Source organism: Pseudophryne corroboree, chromosome 9, assembly GCF_028390025.1.
Source record: "Pseudophryne corroboree isolate aPseCor3 chromosome 9, aPseCor3.hap2, whole genome shotgun sequence".
Taxonomy (NCBI): domain Eukaryota; kingdom Metazoa; phylum Chordata; class Amphibia; order Anura; family Myobatrachidae; genus Pseudophryne; species Pseudophryne corroboree.
In genome coordinates this window covers 11831952-11849951 of record NC_086452.1, presented here as the reverse complement: position 1 = coordinate 11849951, position 18000 = coordinate 11831952, and the positions used below count along the sequence as shown (strand labels likewise).

Here is an 18000-nt window from a genome sequence, read left to right as displayed (position 1 = left end):
ATGTGGAACGTGATGAGCACGATCTGAGTGAAAACGTGCAACAGAGTGTGATAAAGTTTTCGTTGTATTACGCTCTGGCTGTTTTGGAGCACAGTAGGGAGACTCCAATGATCCTACCATTTATGGGCAACAAGTGTCTATAAGTGGTACGATTGGACCGCACGGTTGTATGTGTGACCAATAACGCAACGTGATATGAGGTCGTATATCCATGCGTAAATCTTGCCCTCATACGTGTTGTAGGGAGCACATGCAAGCGTGATTTGTGTAAAGAAAAAGGAAGGGAATTTTCTCAGGAAAATCTCTAGAGATAGGGCCTGCAACGGCTACACGTGTCTGCTAGAAGGCGGAACGGGGATACCCGGAGCAGAAGAAGTTCAGTGGAAGAGCTTTAAGGATTTCCAACGAAGTTCTGTGTTTGGTGCATTTTAGGAAGTTTTTCTGTGTTAAAAAGGTCCACAATGGCAGCCAAGTGCACAACACAGAGACGGTCGGAGGTCAGGATTCAGACTCCAGAGGCTTGCAGACACCGAGGGTCTGCTCGGTTAGTAATGTGGGGGAAATATGGTCCCCACACTGAGACCTTTTGTGATGAATGGACACGAATGACTGCGGGGGATAAGGCACCATTTCCCGGGATAGGTAGTTTTGACTCAGAGGTGTTGCATAATTTAAGGCAAAGGATCAGTCTCATAAAATCCTGGAAACAACGAGTTAAACATGATGATTGTTTACAGTTATGGCAACAGGAAAGTGAATTACAAAAAGAGTCTATTGACTTTTCTGACTCTTATCTTGAGAGGAGAGATATGGCAGCAGGAGAGGAGTTGATTGCGGAGAGAAAAGCACAAAGGTGGAACAATAAAAACGCTCTTAGCAACTGTAATATAGATTATAAGAATAAGTGTAATAAATGTAACAATGATTATTGTAATACTGTTGAATGTACAACTATTAACCCATGCAAGTCGCACCCCATGTTAAACTTTCCTCAGGAATACAAACAAGAAAGTGAGCCCAGAACGATGTCGGCACCTCTTCCAGAAGCCATCCTACAAGACATCCAGGTGGACGCGACCAAATTGGTAAAGGCAATAATCAAACCCCCTAACGGAGGGTCAGGTGAGGTCGTGTCCACAGGTACGTACAATGTTTTATATCACGCACAAACAAATGTACCCCATATTGTAAGACCAAAACAAGGTGATGTGATTGAGTTTAGTCCTGTCAGGGTGATCACAGTCCCCAATGGGAAGACTGATGATCAGGGAACCATTCCCGTCAAGGACAGTGCAATGCGCCATCCCTGGTCCCGGACAGAATTGAGATCAATCATGTCTGATTACCCAGATCCTAGGAAAGATCTAACTGTATGATCAAAGATTCACAGAAGGCATACCAACCCCCTAGACATGAAAATGAGCAAAAGTTATGACACACCAAATTACAAGCAGGGATCACATAGGAAGAATTTTGGGCCACACCCATGATATGTGGTCAGGAAAGGTGATCATTAGGACTGATGGTAAGCCTGAGGTAACGGTTAATGAAGTGGGAGGTCATTCCCTGAAGACACAGGAATGACCGGGTGAAAAGTTGTAAATGTATTCGTGAAAATCTTTTTCTCTTTTCTCACTCTCTATCCCCATCTCTGACGAGTATTGGTAAGAATTCACACATTGCATACCCACTTGGTCCTTGCAGAAGTCTACCAAACCCCAGCATGACCTATCCGCCACTATGTATTCTGGCCAGATACAGACAGTGGAGTAATGCAAGTGCTGGTGGGGAGGGACTGCTCAAGGAGACCAGTAGATACATAGATATGACAGCCTAATAAGTCTGACAATGTTTTTCTAATGCTAACAATGTTTTCTTACAATGTTTAAAAATGCTTTGTTTCTCTTTTCTTATTGATGGTTATTGTCGAGTTATGTAATGTATATATGCACATGAATTGTTCTCTATCTCTTTTGTTTTTTTTTATTTTCTCTCTCTTCTCACTCATGTTTCCATGGTTTAAAGATGGTATGTCACCCCTCAGTTGGACCAATGGTAATGCCAGATTTTTTTTTCTCCTTACAGAAAGATCGCCGGTTAGGAAGGAATATTGCATCACCAGAATGTTCGTTTGGAAGACTGAGAGACAGCACCTTTTGAGAGGACAGCAGAACAAGAAGAACAACAAAACGAGAGAACTTATTATCGTAACGAGTTCTCTCCCCCTCAAACTGATTTTCTTATACCCCCTTTACAAATTTCTTCTTTTCTCCTCCTGTAAGATGGACTTGCCCCAAGAGACTGTGATATGGATTTTCCTGTTGACCATGATGTTGACCAGAGCAGTCTGTTTCGGTGAGAGTACCAGTGAGGTCGAGAAAGGATCCAGAAAGGTCCTGATGACTGAGACGGAGGTGTAAATTTCCAATAGCAACCCAATCACCAAGCAAAGGCGAGTACCGGGCACGATCTAACAACCATGTTATTTGTAAACAACTGTGAAGGAATGTTAGTTCAAAAAGAAAGTTGTATCTGTAGGCTCTGTAACAAAGAAATGCCAATCTAGTTTTAATATCCATATGGACCGGCATCCATTGAGTGACTATCACTCCTTAGTGGGTAACGTATTAAACAAGACCGATTGTTGGGTATGCTCTCAAGTACCTCAGGGACACAGCAAATCAGGGCTAGTACCATTTCCTTTAACGTTAGGGGAGGTACTTGAGCTAAGTGGTGGGAGACCGGTGGACCGGAGGTTTAACATCTCCAGCCCTCCTAGTTTGAAGCTCCACCAATACCATGTGGATAGGTCCCTCTTATGTTTTAATATCTCCAATCCCCGTAAGCCGGGAAATTGGGAAGTGTCATGGAGCAACCTTACCATGACCTTTTCACACAGAGCAGATAGAATGCCTACAGATACAGAGCTCGTACGCCACATAGCCAGTAGAGGAAAATCTTTCCGGTATCGATATACCTTAGGGAATAGGATTACTAGAGTTGGAGAGGTATCACCAGGATACTGTGCACATATCGTACAAACTGATACGTGCATTAGACAGATGGAAGAATTAGGGTCAGGAGATTTCACCTGGAAGGTTTGTAACATGGTCATGTCCTTCTCCGTCCCTTATGTTCTCCCCGATGATGCATATTTCATATGCGGGAGAAAGGCGTACAAGTGGCTTGCCCCAAACTCTGAAGGATTGTGTTATATTGGAAAAGTATTGCCTGAAGTGATGACTTTTACACATGACAAAATGAAGGACATACACCGTGGTGCCCAAGCTCCTTATACTCACACTCACTACGAGCACCGGGTTAAAAGACAACTGTCAGAAAGGTTAGAGCATCCGGCCTCTGATCTTATCCATGAATCCACCGGGATTCAGGTTCTGGTAGCGTTAGATTTCACTCGCACCGCTCGAGGTGTGATGAATTATAAATACATTTCCGCACTCGCCAATTTGTTAGATAATATCACTGAAATGTATGATGACACGTTTAGATACACTGGAAGAGAACTTCAAGCTTACAAAACAGAACTAGTTCAGCATAGAATGGTTCTTAATTATCTTACAGCAGTAACAGGTGGATATTGTGTTACATTGGCAACACAGTACGGCATAAAGTGTTGCACGTATATCACAAATAGCACCGAGGATCCGGTAGAGGTCATAGACCAAAAGATGGACGATATTCTCCAATTGAAGCGGGAATTTCGTCGAAAACACAATCTCACCCTTGCTGCTGTAGGTAATGAGCTGACTGGTTGGGTGTCATGGTTGAACCCGCGAAATTGGTTCTCCGGTTTGGGAGACTGGGCTCAAGGAGTCATAATGGATGTTGGAAAGTTTCTACTATGTATCTTGGGTGTCATTATATCGATTGGATTGATATTTAGATGCGGGCAGGCTTTAATGAGGTGCAAACAAAGTACAAAAGTGATGAGCTTGAGGAGTGAGGAAACTGTAATTAACCTGGATTTGATTTATGACCCAATGATAGAAACCAGAATGTGATGAAAATGCGATTATACGGTCCGTTTCTTTCACCTGTTTTTCTGCTTTTCCCCAAGATACAAAGACCCCCTTGGACGAGGAAGTTGACGAGACGGTATACAGACAAAGACCACAGACAAGACCAAAGATGAAGAAGATTTGACAACTTTAAATATGGACACTTGATGAACTTTGCCATGGATCCCCAGTTTCCCTAGTACTTTTAAATTCACGCTAGCCCAACATTTTTTGTAAATCTGATGGCTTAGACAAAGCTATTTGCTCATGCTTAAGGAGCAAAACAGCGCAAAGAAGACGACTCTCAACAGATACCGAAAACGACTTCGACGACAGATGTACATTCCCCTGACATAGAATATCATTGCATTTTCCATAAGTGTTCTTTATCTTCATCTCTACAACCCTCAGGTAACGACACACATAGACGATAGGGAATACAGGCACAGATAGCAGCAACCACATACCTCCCCCATTCATGTATCATCAACTAAAATGTGCATCCCCATTTTGTTACAACCACAGCCGAAATGAGCTCGGTAGAGTTTGACAGCCCATCCACAGACCTGTACCACAGGATAAGAAGGAATTCAAATGTATACTTCGCAATACCTCGAAGCTTGATTTACCACACGTACGGCACGATGATACATGACCCTCCAAACATGGACTCATACACACATGCTCCTACTCTCTCACTAGGTCATACCCTTTTCACACCTACTCCTCTCTTCTTCCTTACCCCACCATGGAAATCAATTAACCCCTGACTTACATTTTTCTCCTTAAATATTTTGTGGCAGTTATTATTGACTGCCAAAGGGTGGACTGTCAAAGTCAGAAAAATGTCTCAATGCACACTGCCATATTTGCACCGCACACTGGTCCGTGCTGCGCGTGCGTACGCTCTCCCGTGGAGGCGCATACCCGCAATAGCGTGCACACGCAGGCGCGGTATGCGCATTTACGGTAGAGTTTATGTGATCGTAGCGTGCGACTCATTCGTTACAAATGTTCACAATTAATGTAGTTTATAGATTATGGTCCCTTTGATAGATTCTGAAAGTTTGGTTAATATAGAATGTCCCTGAACGGAGGAATCCCTCTTTGTATTGTGCGAAGGATCTAACAGGGGTCATACAGCAGTGTTTGGTACCCATCGGAAGAGTATTTAAATAGCAATATTCCGGTGTTGGTTTGGAGCAGATTAATCGCTCGTGCGAATAGTTATGGACATAAGAAGTTATGTCCATTTATTTATTTGTCCTTACTTAGTCATGCATCTGAACAGTTGGAGACAGGCATCAGTAGGTCTCAAATGTCTCTTTGACCTCAGGGATCCCCCAAACAATAGTTTGCATGTTAAGAGGGCCTCATACCTACACATGCATAAGGTAAACACAGGAATAGTAATTGAAGATCAATTGTACTCCAAATCAGTATCTTTCCCGCAGACGGAGTACAATAGTCTGTAATTACACTGAGCTTTTGAGACTCAATGAGGAAGGCCAACACCTGTGTTTACAAATGGGGCTGGATTTGTATACAGGAGAATGAGGGCTGAGATGTCATTGTCTCAACTGAAAGTGGACATCATGAATATAGAACAAAACCCAGACAGGATTCTGGGTTTGTATTCGCCAAACAATAGCTTCTCACTAGACAGGAATGTGTTGGTCATCACCCATTGTGTTACATAACCAAGGCCACTGATGCAGCTGGCTCACATGCTGGGAGGGACACACACTTCTTGTGGTTGACACACCCCCACAGCTGGAATGCAGGTATGATATACCCACTGGAGATCACAGGGCTGACTCTCTCACTCAGAACTAAGCTAGCATCAAGCAGCATGGCGGCTACATCCCCAGGACAGAATTCCTTCCCAAAGGCTAAGTATTGAACTTCACATGGCTAGATAAGGAAACAGATAGATTGCTTTCTGGTTTAAATAGGATATTGTAACTTGGTTGTATGATTGTTGGGTGTTTGTGTTGGTGCCCTGTGGAATCTGTGATGGTAGCTGGGATCTTGTTAATCATAAATACCACCATGCAGTACTTTTGAATATGTGCTGGTAGCAATGGCAGGCTGATACTTGTGAGTACCTGGTGGTCTGGTCTTGTGATAACTCATATGCTCTGGTTATAGAGATACTGAAGTTGTTTGGGATGTGAAATTATGAGATGGTTCTAGGAAGTTGGATTACATTGTGAAAGGTGATTTAGATTGTTTGGAATTGTAAAATCAGAACATATGCATTGTTTTGAGGCTTGGACATTTTGGAATAAAATGGAGTCTAGCTTCTGCCCCATGCGGCATTGTAGGGACGATTGTGTAGCTGGGTGTTGTGTATATAGGGACAGGCAGCATGGGTAAGCTCAAGTACTTTCTAAACAAAGATTCTCAGCATTTATTAACTGCGCAGCGATTGTTCCTCACATGTGTAAGCTTCGCTGCAACCATATTGTTTTTTAATGTTATTGTGAGCCAATTTCTCTCATCTCTCTCCGTCTCTCTCTCTCTCTCTCTCTCTCTCTCTCTCTCTCTCCTCTTTTCTCTTATATCTCTCATAGTATTATAGTATTGTACTGTATTGCATTTAGGTCAGTGTAGTATTGTCTTTTTGTATTTATTGTTTAGATCTGTGGTTAGGAAGTCTCTGTTATATTGTAGTGTATCATTTGTACTGTTACCCCCTTTTTACAAGTATATTAGATATAATACAGTTAATAGGCCTTGGAACCTAAACCAGTATCTGTGTATTTTCTATAGTGTTAAGTGTTCACTTGAGCGTCGGTGACGCTCAAGCAGCTTTGTAGATAGTCAGGTTACACAAGGTTGCACTTACACCCTGTACTCACATTAAGGTATTCTGTGTATTTCATTGGTATAAGGTTTTAACATAAAGGTATAGTGTTGTAAGCGTCTGCATCGCTGGTGACCTCCTCGTGGTCTCGAGCGTAAGCTACGCTACAGCGAATCATTCCCCTAGACATAACCAATAACGTGTCCTGTGATCACTGGGCCGCGAGCGAACGTGACGCTTGAGCGTCTCGCCTACGGCTGAGCGATCGCTACGCCAATAGCGTACCATTACGGTACTTCTTGAGCAAACAGCGTACAGTGTTCTTAGCTTCATAAAGGGTTGTTTATACGACAAGGAATTTAGCATTGTCAGGAGAGAATAACGGCACTGGGAGTGGGAGAGAATAACAGCACTGGGAGTGGGAGAGAATAACGGCACTGGGAGTGGGAGAGAATAACGGCACTGGGAGTGGGAGAGAATAACGGCACTGGGACTGGGAGAGAATAACGGCACTGAGAGTGCGAGAGAATAACAGCACTGGGAGTGGGAGAGAATAACGGCACTGGGAGTGGGAGAGAATAACAGCACTGGGAGTGGGAGAGAATAACGGCACTGGGAGTGGGAGAGAATAACGGCACTGGGAGTGGGAGAGAATAACGGCACTGGGAGTGGGAGAGAATAACGGCACTGGGACTGGGAGAGAATAACGGCACTGGGACTGGGAGAGGATAACAGCACTGGGAGTGGGAGAGAATAACGGCACTGGGAGTGGGAGAGAATAACGGTACTGGGACTGGGAGAGAATAACGGCACTGGGACTGGGAGAGAATAACGGCACTGGGAGTGGGAGAGAATAACGGCACTGGGAGTGGGAGAGAATAACGGCACTGGGAGTGGGAGAGGATAACAGCACTGGGAGTGGGAGAGAATAACGGCACTGGGAGTGGGAGAGAATAACGGCACTGGGACTGGGAGAGAATAACGGCACTGGGAGTGGGAGAGAATAACGGCACTGGGAGTGGGAGAGAATAACGGCACTGGGAGTGGGAGAGAATAACGGCACTGGGACTGGGAGAGAATAACGGCACTGGGAGTGGGAGAGAATAACGGCACTGGGAGTGGGAGAGAATAACGGCACTGGGAGTGGGAGAGAATAACGGCACTGGGAGTGGGAGAGGATAACAGCACTGGGAGTGGGAGAGAATAACGGCACTGGGAGTGGGAGAGAATAACGGCACTGGGAGTGGGAGAGGATAACAGCACTGGGAGTGGGAGAGAATAACGGCACTGGGAGTGGGAGAGGATAACAGCACTGGGACTGGGAGAGAATAACGGCACTGGGAGTGGGAGAGAATAACGGCACTGGGACTGGGAGAGAATAACGGCACTGGGACTGGGAGAGGATAACAGCACTGGGAGTGGGAGAGGATAACAGCACTGGGAGTGGGAGAGAATAACGGCACTGGGAGTGGGAGAGAATAACGGTACTGGGACTGGGAGAGAATAACGGCACTGGGAGTGGGAGAGAATAACAGCACTGGGAGTGGGAGAGAATAACGGCACTGGGAGTGGGAGAGGATAACGGCACTGGGAGTGGGAGAGAATAACGGCACTGGGAGTGGGAGAGGATAACAGCACTGGGAGTGGGAGAGAATAACGGCACTGGGAGTGGGAGAGAATAACGGCACTGGGAGTGGGAGAGAATAACGGCACTGGGAGTGGGAGAGAATAACGGCACTGGGACTGGGAGAGAATAACGGCACTGGGAGTGGGAGAGAATAACGGCACTGGGAGTGGGAGAGAATAACGGCACTGGGACTGGGAGAGAATAACGGCACTGGGAGTGGGAGAGAATAACGGCACTGGGACTGGGAGAGAATAACGGCACTGGGACTGGGAGAGAATAACGGCACTGGGACTGGGAGAGGATAACAGTACTGGGACTGGGAGAGGATACTGGCACTGGGACTGGGAGAGGATAGCGGCACTGGGAGTGGGAGAGGATAGCGGCACTGGGAGTGGGAGAGGATAGCGGCACTGGGAGTGGGCATAGGGACATGGAGAGGATAATGATGTATACACATGTGGCTACAGACGATCGGGGGGAATTATTTGGCAGATACGTTACACAGAGGTAGAGCACAACCAGAAGAACGCCCATTCCTGGAACATTATTACCAATGACACCATAGTTCCGTTGCTCACACTCAGCGGCAGAAAACAACCGTATTGGTACTTACAGAAATGTCGTTCCAAAATTTGGCTACATCATGGTCGTTGGCACGCAGGAACTCCGTAAACCACCGGATGGAACGCTTGCTGCCTCGATCCTCGGTCTCATCCCTCTCAAAGTTCTCGTTGTGTTTATTGACGGAGTAGTTGGTCAGGTGCATGTACAACTGGGCCTAGGAGAGACGGAACAGTCTGTTCTGATTACACTCAGCCTGGCGCCACCGCTGCCGTAGCAACAGCGAGGTCCCAGAATCTCAACCAATAGTACGGCACCACCAGCCTAATTCCAAAGCTCAATATTTTGATTCACTTATCAAACCGTTACCATGGTGCGAGCTGTAAGAGTTACCGCAGCGACAATGACATGAAAGGAGAATTTGTGCAGCGTTCAGTATCAGCCTATTCCCAGCAATGTCAGATCTGCGCCAGATGACCTCTCCGTCTGCCCAATCTTGGACGCCCGTGCTCTCCGTTCTCTGGGTCTGCATTGTACGAGACGTTCTACAGACAGGTCCTCACGCCTGCTCGCGGCTACTGGGCCGAGGGACGCGTCTACAGACCGTATAGCAATGGATATAACGACGGGATCTCACAGACCAATGAGCGCAGCCCTGCAGACATTCATGTATATGTGGTTCTGCAAAGAGTGGGGGCTGCAAGAGGAAGGGTTGTGCTACAAAAGGGATACATTCTATACGTAACCGCTGACTTTGGATGGTCTTTTTAGTACCCCTGAGGAGGGTAAAGGTCGGTCAGGTCATTTACCCTCCAGATGGAAGCAATGCCCAGGTGTGAGGCGGTTTCTCTTTTAGGAAGAGCCATCCCAAGAGACGTCAGCCTGGAGATGACAAGCGGCACATTGCGACTGTTATAGATACAGGTGTGGTGAGTTGTGCCGGCACTGAGAAAATGCCGACATGATTAATAAGTCAGTAAAACATCCATGGTGGTCTGGTGTGTGAACAGGACAAACTTTTGCACCTGATGACATGTTCTTCATCCCATAAATACTACTCTGCCAGCACCAGAACCACAACGTTGCCTATAACAACCGCCGTTCCCATAGAGGATTCACGCCAGGCCTCCTGTGTGGGCGAAGCAGACATTTATCGGAGGCCAGCATGTGTTCCAGCACTCCGCACAACTAGACTAACGGGTCAATGACCAATGTTACAAGAATGTAATAAAATGCTGATCGTGCGGATGTTAAAGTGGGCGAGGGGGTGTATAGGATGAAAGGATAACACGTAGACAGTACCCTAATAGACCACACTGCAGTACACACATACGTCATCTGAGAGATTACCAGATTATGGGGGTTATTCAGTACGGATTGCAGATTCTGCTAAACAGCTGAATCTGCAATCCTTTCTATTGCATGCTGAACGGCCTGCCCAGCGGATGTGGCAGAAACTGTGGACGCCGCCATTTTCTTGATCAGAGCGGCTGCGTGTGATGTCACACAGCCACCCCAAAAACGCAACCGATCCGCCTTCATTTTGCCCACGCAGGCCCCGGAACGCTTCGTCGTCGCCTCTGCCTGTCCGGACGGGATCTGCACGTGCGCACTAGCACCGCCAACGGTGTTATTGCGGACGTGTTGATTAGCGATGTGACCTGAATAACCTCCAATATGAAGACAGCTACTGAGCTGAATCCAGGAGAGAAGACCGTGCTCAGAGGGCAGGCGGCAAACTAGCAGGTTACCGACGCCAGGGACCCTACCACAGGAGCGATACCAACGTGTTCTGGTGCAGGGACGCTCCCGCTGCAATGTGCACATATACATTCTATAACACAGATATGTTCTCATACACCTAGCCTCAATACGCCATACAGCACGAGGCGTCCGTGTGGTTGAGCCGCTCCGAGAGGTGCAGCGTAATGACGTTTTCATGCCATTTTGCACATAATTAGCAGGAGCGGTGACACAGCCCGCAGTGCACTACAGACGCCGCACTGCGACTATAACCGCACAGAATTAGTGTCACATTCAGGTTCAGTCGCACATCAACACTGTCACCTAGTGTCACCTAGTGATGTAGTTCTGCCGCTACCGGCTGTCTCAGTAAGACGCACACTTTGGTGCACGGAGAGGGGCTGTTTGGTACGACTGAAGCCGCAGTGTATGAGAGCACACCTATAGATATAAGATGTCTGTAAGTGATGACAGCGTGATAAACTACGTCAGACATCGGCTGTGGGTGCGGATCACGCCTATAGGGCATTCATTGTTACATTAAAAAGCTGCATCAAGAATGAGTCTGAACAGAGCTCTAATAGCCGAACATGTTACCGAGTGCATATATACATAATATAATGCATAGATACATAGATACCGTATATATACACATCTGCGTCTCAGGGCTTATTGCAGTTGACCGGTCAGAAGAATATAGGAATTCTCACTCTGCAATTCCCTAAGAGTGCCACTGCCACTAACGACACTGTCCAGCTTCTTACACTATGTTTATATACACAATGGAAAGTACTTGGTAATTGGTGATTTGTGTTAAGCAGATACATTCTGACACAAAATGAAAACAGACAATTAACATTTTAGAAGAGCTTAGAATGCAAATATTCAGTCAATTGTCATCTAAAACCACAGTGATTACAACGGGCTGGTTTTACAGGATGTGTGCGGCGTGCCTGCCACCTAGTGGTCAGCTGTAGGTTTACACACTCCATATTTAACAGCACCAAAATTAATAAGAGATTCATTTGTTTCAGATTGTTACAGTTACTAAAATGATCATCCTGTATTTATAAAGCTGTGGCCTAACACAGTACTGTACACTGACGGGATGATGATACAGGTAAGTAGAACACAACCAGGTTATAAGCACCAGGAACATTTGTTAATATTTGTTTTGATAGCAAAAAAACCTGCAATCTCTATTGGGCCCGATATGATAGAATATTCCTTCCTATGTATAAAGGAAAGTAGTGGAAAAATCTAAATTTTAATATTCGGCCATAAAATGATAATATATCCCAGATGAATGATGAAAGCAGCTTTAGAAGTGAGCCTGCAATCGGCCAATCAGATGCTGCAGATAGTGCAGAAGACCGTCATGTGTCATAGTACCGGGTAACTAGGAGCCTATTGTGCTCTGGTCCGAATGCAAAACCTCTGCCCAAGGTAACTGCCCATTACTCCTTCGCCAGGTCAGCACTTATATCTACCGGCCGACCTCAGTACTGCAACACACATCACACTCAGGCAAATATTCATCACTGCCTAGTGCTCAGACTCTGCCTCCCCTGACTGCACGTCACTGCTTAGTGCTCAGACTCTGCCTCCCCTGACTGCACGTCACTGCTTGGTGCTCTGCCTCTCCTGACTGTACATCACTGCCTAGTGTTCAGACTCTGCCTCCCCTGACTGCACGTCACTGCTTAGTGCTCAGACTCTGCCTCCCCTGACTGCACGTCACTGCTTGGTGCTCTGCCTCTCCTGACTGTACATCACTGCCTAGTGTTCAGACTCTGCCTCCCCTGACTGCACATCACTGCTTGGTGCTCTGCCTCTCCTGACTGTACATCACTGCCTAGTGTTCAGACTCTGCCTCCCCTGACTGCACGTCACTGCTTGGTGCTCTGCCTCTCCTGACTGTACATCACTGCCTAGTGCTCAGACTCTGCCTCCCCTGACTGCACGTCACTGCTTGGTGCTCTGCCTCTCCTGACTGTACATCACTGCCTAGTGCTCAGACTCTGTCTCCCTGACCGCACGTCACTGCCCAGTGCTCAGACTCTGTCTCCCCTGACCGCACGTCACTGCCTAGTGCTCAGACTCTGTCTCCCCTGACCGCACGTCACTGCCTAGTGCTCAGACTCTGTCTCCCCTGACTGTACATCACTGCCTAGTGCTCAGACTCTGCCACCCCTGACCGCACATCACTGCCTAGTGCTCAGACACGGGGGTATATTTACTTAGCTCCCGATTTTGTCCGATTTGGTGTTTTTTCATCAAAGTATCATCTCGGGAATTTACTAAACTCAAATCTCGGCAGTGATGAGGGCATTCGTATTTTTTTGGAAGTCAAAGAAAAAAAAATAAGATTTTACTCACCGGTAAATCTATTTCTCGTAGTCCGTAGTGGATGCTGGGAACTCCGTAAGGACCATGGGGAATAGCGGGCTCCGAAGGAGGCTGGGCACTCTAGAAAGATTTATGACTACCTGGTGTGCACTGGCTCCTCCCACTATGACCGCACACACACAGGGAATGCTCTGACTGAGGACAGGACCCACAAAGCCCTTTGGGGAGACAGAGAGAGAATATGCCAGCACACACCAGAGCGCTATATAATGAGGGGATTAACACTATAACTGAGTGAATTTTCCCCCATAGCTGCTTGTATATACAATATTGCGCCTAAATTTAGTGCCCCCCCTCTCTTTTTTACCCTTTGAGCCTGAAAACTACAGGGGAGAGCCTGGGGAGCTTTCTTCCAGTTGCACTGTGAAGAGAAATTGGCGCCAGTGTGTCTGAGGGAGATAGCCCCGCCCCTTTTCCGTGGCCTATTCTCCCGCTTTTTTTTGGATTCTGGCAGGGGTATTTACCACATATATAGCCTCTGGGGCTATATATTGTGGTATTTTTGCCAGCCAAGGTGTTTTTATTGCTGCTCAGGGCGCCCCCCCCAAGCGCCCTGCACCCTCAGTGACCGGAGTGTGAAGTGTGTATGAGGAGCAATGGCGCACAGCTGCAGTGCTGTGCGCTACCTTGGTGAAGACTGATGTCTTCTGACGCCGTTTTTCCGGACCTCTTCTTGCTTCTGGCTCTGTAAGGGGGACGGCGGCGCGGCTCCGGGACCGAACACCAAGGACTGGGCCTGCGGTCGATCCCTCTGGAGCTAATGGTGTCCAGTAGCCTAAGAAGCCCAATCCGGCTGCAAGCAGGCGAGTTCGCTTCTTCTCCCCTTAGTCCCTCGCTGCAGTGAGCCTGTTGCCAGCAGGTCTCACTGAAAATAAAAAACCTAAATCTATACTTTCTTTCTAAGGGCTCAGGAGAGCCCCTAGTGTGCATCCAACCTCGGCCGGGCACAAGATCTAACTGAGGCTTGGAGGAGGGTCATAGTGGGAGGAGCCAGTGCACACCAGGTAGTCATAAATCTTTCTAGAGTGCCCAGCCTCCTTCGGAGCCCGCTATTCCCCATGGTCCTTACGGAGTTCCCAGCATCCACTAGGACGTCAGAGAAATACGAATGAATGCACCATCGGTCAAATACGCCTGTTATTTTATACAACTCGGTAATTTACTAAAAATTCAAATTCACAATCACTGCCAGCAATAGCCAAACACTGCCGTGAAAAAATGCAAATCATAAAAAAAAGCAGTTTTAAAACAGACCTGCTTTTTTTTACCGTGTTCTGATAGGCATGCACGGATCAGTGAGATCCGTGCATGTTTATCAGTGGGAAGGGGGGTGTGAAATGGTTAAAAATCAGAAAAAAAATTGCGTGGGGTCCCCCCTCCTAAGCATAACCAGCCTCGGGTTCTTTGAGCCGGTCCTGGTTGTAAAAAACGGGGGGGAAATTGACAGGGGATCCCCCATATTTTAACAACCAGCACCGGGCTCTGCGCCTGGTCCTGGTGCAAAAAATAAGGGGGACAAAAGACGTAGGGGTCCCCTATATTTTTAACACCAGCACCGGGCTCCACTAGTCAGAGAGATGAAGCCACAGCCGGGGGACACTTTTATACCGGTCCCTGCGGCCCTGGCATTAAATCACCAACTAGTCACCCCTGGCCGGGGTACCGTGGAGGAGTGGGGACCCCTTAAATCAAGGGGTCCCCCCCCTCCAGCCACCCAAGGGCCAGGGGTGAAGCCCGAGGCTGTCCCCCCCATCCAAGAGCGGCGGATGGCGGGCTGATAGCCTTGTGTAAAAAAATGAATATTGTTTTTTGTAGCAGAAATACAAGTCCCAGCAAGCCTCCCCCGCAAGCTGGTACTTGGAGAACCACAAGTACCAGCATGCAGGGGTAAAACGGGCCCGCTGGTACCTGTAGTTCTACTACAAAAAACATACACACATACTTACCTATGTTGACACGAAGCAGTCGGTCCTCTTCTCCCGTAGAATCCACGGGGTACCTGTAAATAAAAATTATACTCACAAAAAATCCGGGGTAGATCGGTCCTCTTCTTTAGGTTTGTAATCCAGGGACTTGGTAAAATAAAAAAAACTCCAAGTACCAGCTTGCGGGGGAGGCTTGCTGGGACTTGTAGTTCTGCTACAAAAAACAAAATTCATTTTTTTACACAAAAGGCTATCAGCCTCCCATCCGCCGCCCTTGGATGGGGGGGGCAGCCTCGGGCTTCACCCCTGGCCCTTGGGTGGCTGGAGGGGGGGGACCCCTTGATTTAAGGGTTCCCTACTCCTCCAAGGTACCCCGTCCAGGGGTGACTAGTTGGTGATTTAATGCCACGGCCGCAGGGACCGGTATAAAAGTGTCCCCCGGCTGTGGCTTTATCTCTCTGACTAGTGGAGCCCGGTGCTGGTGTTAAACATACGGGGGACCCCTACGTCTTTTGTCCCCCGTATTTTTTGCACCAGGACCAGGCGCAGAGCCCGGTGCTGGTTGTTAAAATATGGGGGAACCCCTGTCAATTTTTTCCCCGTATTTTTACAACCAGGACCGGCTCAAAGAGCCCGAGGCTGGTTATGCTTAGGAGGGGGGACCCCACGCAATTTTTTTCAGGTTTTTTAACACTTTAAACACTTTTCTTAAGGTACACAATGAAGCCCTGCACGGATCTCACAGATCCGGCCGGGATTCATTGTGTTAAGTTCGGCAGTGTTTTACTAATCACTCCCGTAAAACACTGTCCGAAATTACAAATGACATCGACATCGGAAAACACGAAAATGCAGAATACAACAGCATAGTAAATGAGGCGTAAAAAAATCAAAAAGTTGCAAATGCACACATTCGATGTCATTCGTATTTAATCTCCCACCAAATCGACACAAACACGAATCTTAGTAAATATACCCCTCTGTCTCCCCTGACTGCACGTCACTGCTTGGTGCTCAGACTCTGCCTCCCCTGACCGCACGTCACTGCCTAGTGTTCAGACTCTGCCACCCCTGACCGCACGTCACTGCCTAGTGCTCAAACTCTGCCACCCCTGACCGCACGTCACTGCCTAGTGCTCAAACTCTGCCACCCCTGACCGCACGTCACTGCCTAGTGCTCAGACTCTGCCTCTCATGACCACACATCACTGCCTAGTGCTCAGACTCTGCCACCCCTGACCGCAAATCACTGCCTAGTGCTCAGACTCTGCCTCCCCTGACGGCACGTCACTGCCTAGTGATCAGCCTCTGCCTCCCCTGACGGCACGTCACTGCCTAGTGCTCAGACTCTGCCTCCCCTGACCACACGTCACTGCCTAGTGATCAGCCTCTGCCTCCCCTGACGGCACGTCACTGCCTAGTGCTCAGACTATGCCTCCCCTGACCGCACATCACTGCCCAGTGCTCAGACTCTGCCTCCCCTGACCATACGTCACCGCCTAGTGCTCAGACTCTGCCTCCCCTGACCGCACATCACTACCTAGTGTTCAGACTCTGCCTTCCCTGACTGCACGTCACTGCCTAGTGCTCAGACTCTGCCTCCCCTGATGGCACGTCACTGCCTAGTGCTCAGACTCTGCCTCCCCTGACGGCACGTCACTGCCTAGTGCTCAGACTCTGCCTCCCCTGACCACACATCACCGCCTAGTGCTCAGACTCTGCCTCCCCTGACGGCACGTCACTGCCTAGTGCTCAGACTCTGCCTCCCCTGACCACACATCACCGCCTAGTGCTCAGACTCTGCCTCCCCTGACGGCACGTCACTGCCCAGTGCTCAGACTCTGCCTCCCCTGACCGCACGTCACTGCCTAGTGCTCAGACTCTGCCTCCCCTGACCACACATCACCGCCTAGTGCTCAGACTCTGCCTCCCCTGACGGCACGTCACTGCCCAGTGCTCAGACTCTGCCTCCCCTGACCGCACATCACTACCTAGTGCTCAGACTCTGCCTCCCCTGACGGCACGTCACTGCCTAGTGATCAGCCTCTGCCTCCCCTGACGGCACGTCACTGCCTAGTGACCAGCCTCTGCCTCCCCTGACCGCACATCACTGCCCAGTGCTCAGACTCTGCCTCCCCTGACCGCACATCACTGCCTAGTGATCAGCCTCTGCCTCCCCTGACGGCACGTCACTGCCTAGTGCTCAGACTCTGCCTCCCCTGACCACACATCACCGCCTAGTGCTCAGACTCTGCCTCCCCTGACCGCACGTCACTGCCTAGTGCTCAGACTCTGCCTTCCCTGACCGCACATCACTACCTAGTGCTCAGACTCTGCCTCCCCTGACCGCACGTCACTGCCTAGTGCTCAGACTCTGCCTTCCCTGACCGCACATCACTACCTAGTGCTCAGACTCTGCCTCCCCTGACCGCACATCACTGCCTAGTGCTCAGACTCTACCTCCCCTGACCGCACATCACTGCCTAGTGCTCAGACTCTGCCTCCCCTGACCGCACATCACTGCCTAGTGCTCAGACTCTGCCTCCCCTGACCATACGTCACCGCCTAGTGCTCAGACTCTACCTCCCCTGACCGCACGTCACTGCCTAGTGCTCAGACTCTGTCTCCCCTGACCGCACGTCACTGCCTAGTGCTCAGACTCTGTCTCCCCTGACCGCACGTCACTGCCTAGTGCTCAGACTCTGCCTCCCCTGACCGCACATCACTACCTAGTGCTCAGACTCTGCCTCCCCTGACCGCACACCACTGCCCAGTGCTCAGACTCTGCCTCCCCTGACTGCACGTCACTGCCTAGTGCTCAGACTCTGCCTCCCCTGACCGCACATCACTGCCCAGTGCTCAGACTCTGCCTCCCCTGACTGCACGTCACTGCCTAGTGCTCAGACT

At 48.7% G+C, this 18000-nt stretch overlaps 1 protein-coding gene across 3 annotated transcripts in view; it reads right to left on the bottom strand.

The window, feature by feature from the left end:
- The window catches only part of TTLL7 (tubulin tyrosine ligase like 7), a 434278-nt gene that overhangs the window by 309652 nt on the left and 106626 nt on the right, over positions 1 to 18000 (bottom strand). For all 3 annotated transcript variants that reach the window (XM_063938974.1, XM_063938973.1, XM_063938975.1), the window contains one exon: positions 9069 to 9233. In XM_063938974.1, the coding sequence (XP_063795044.1) occupies positions 9069 to 9233 (165 nt within the window). The remainder of the gene's footprint in view (positions 1 to 9068; positions 9234 to 18000) is intronic.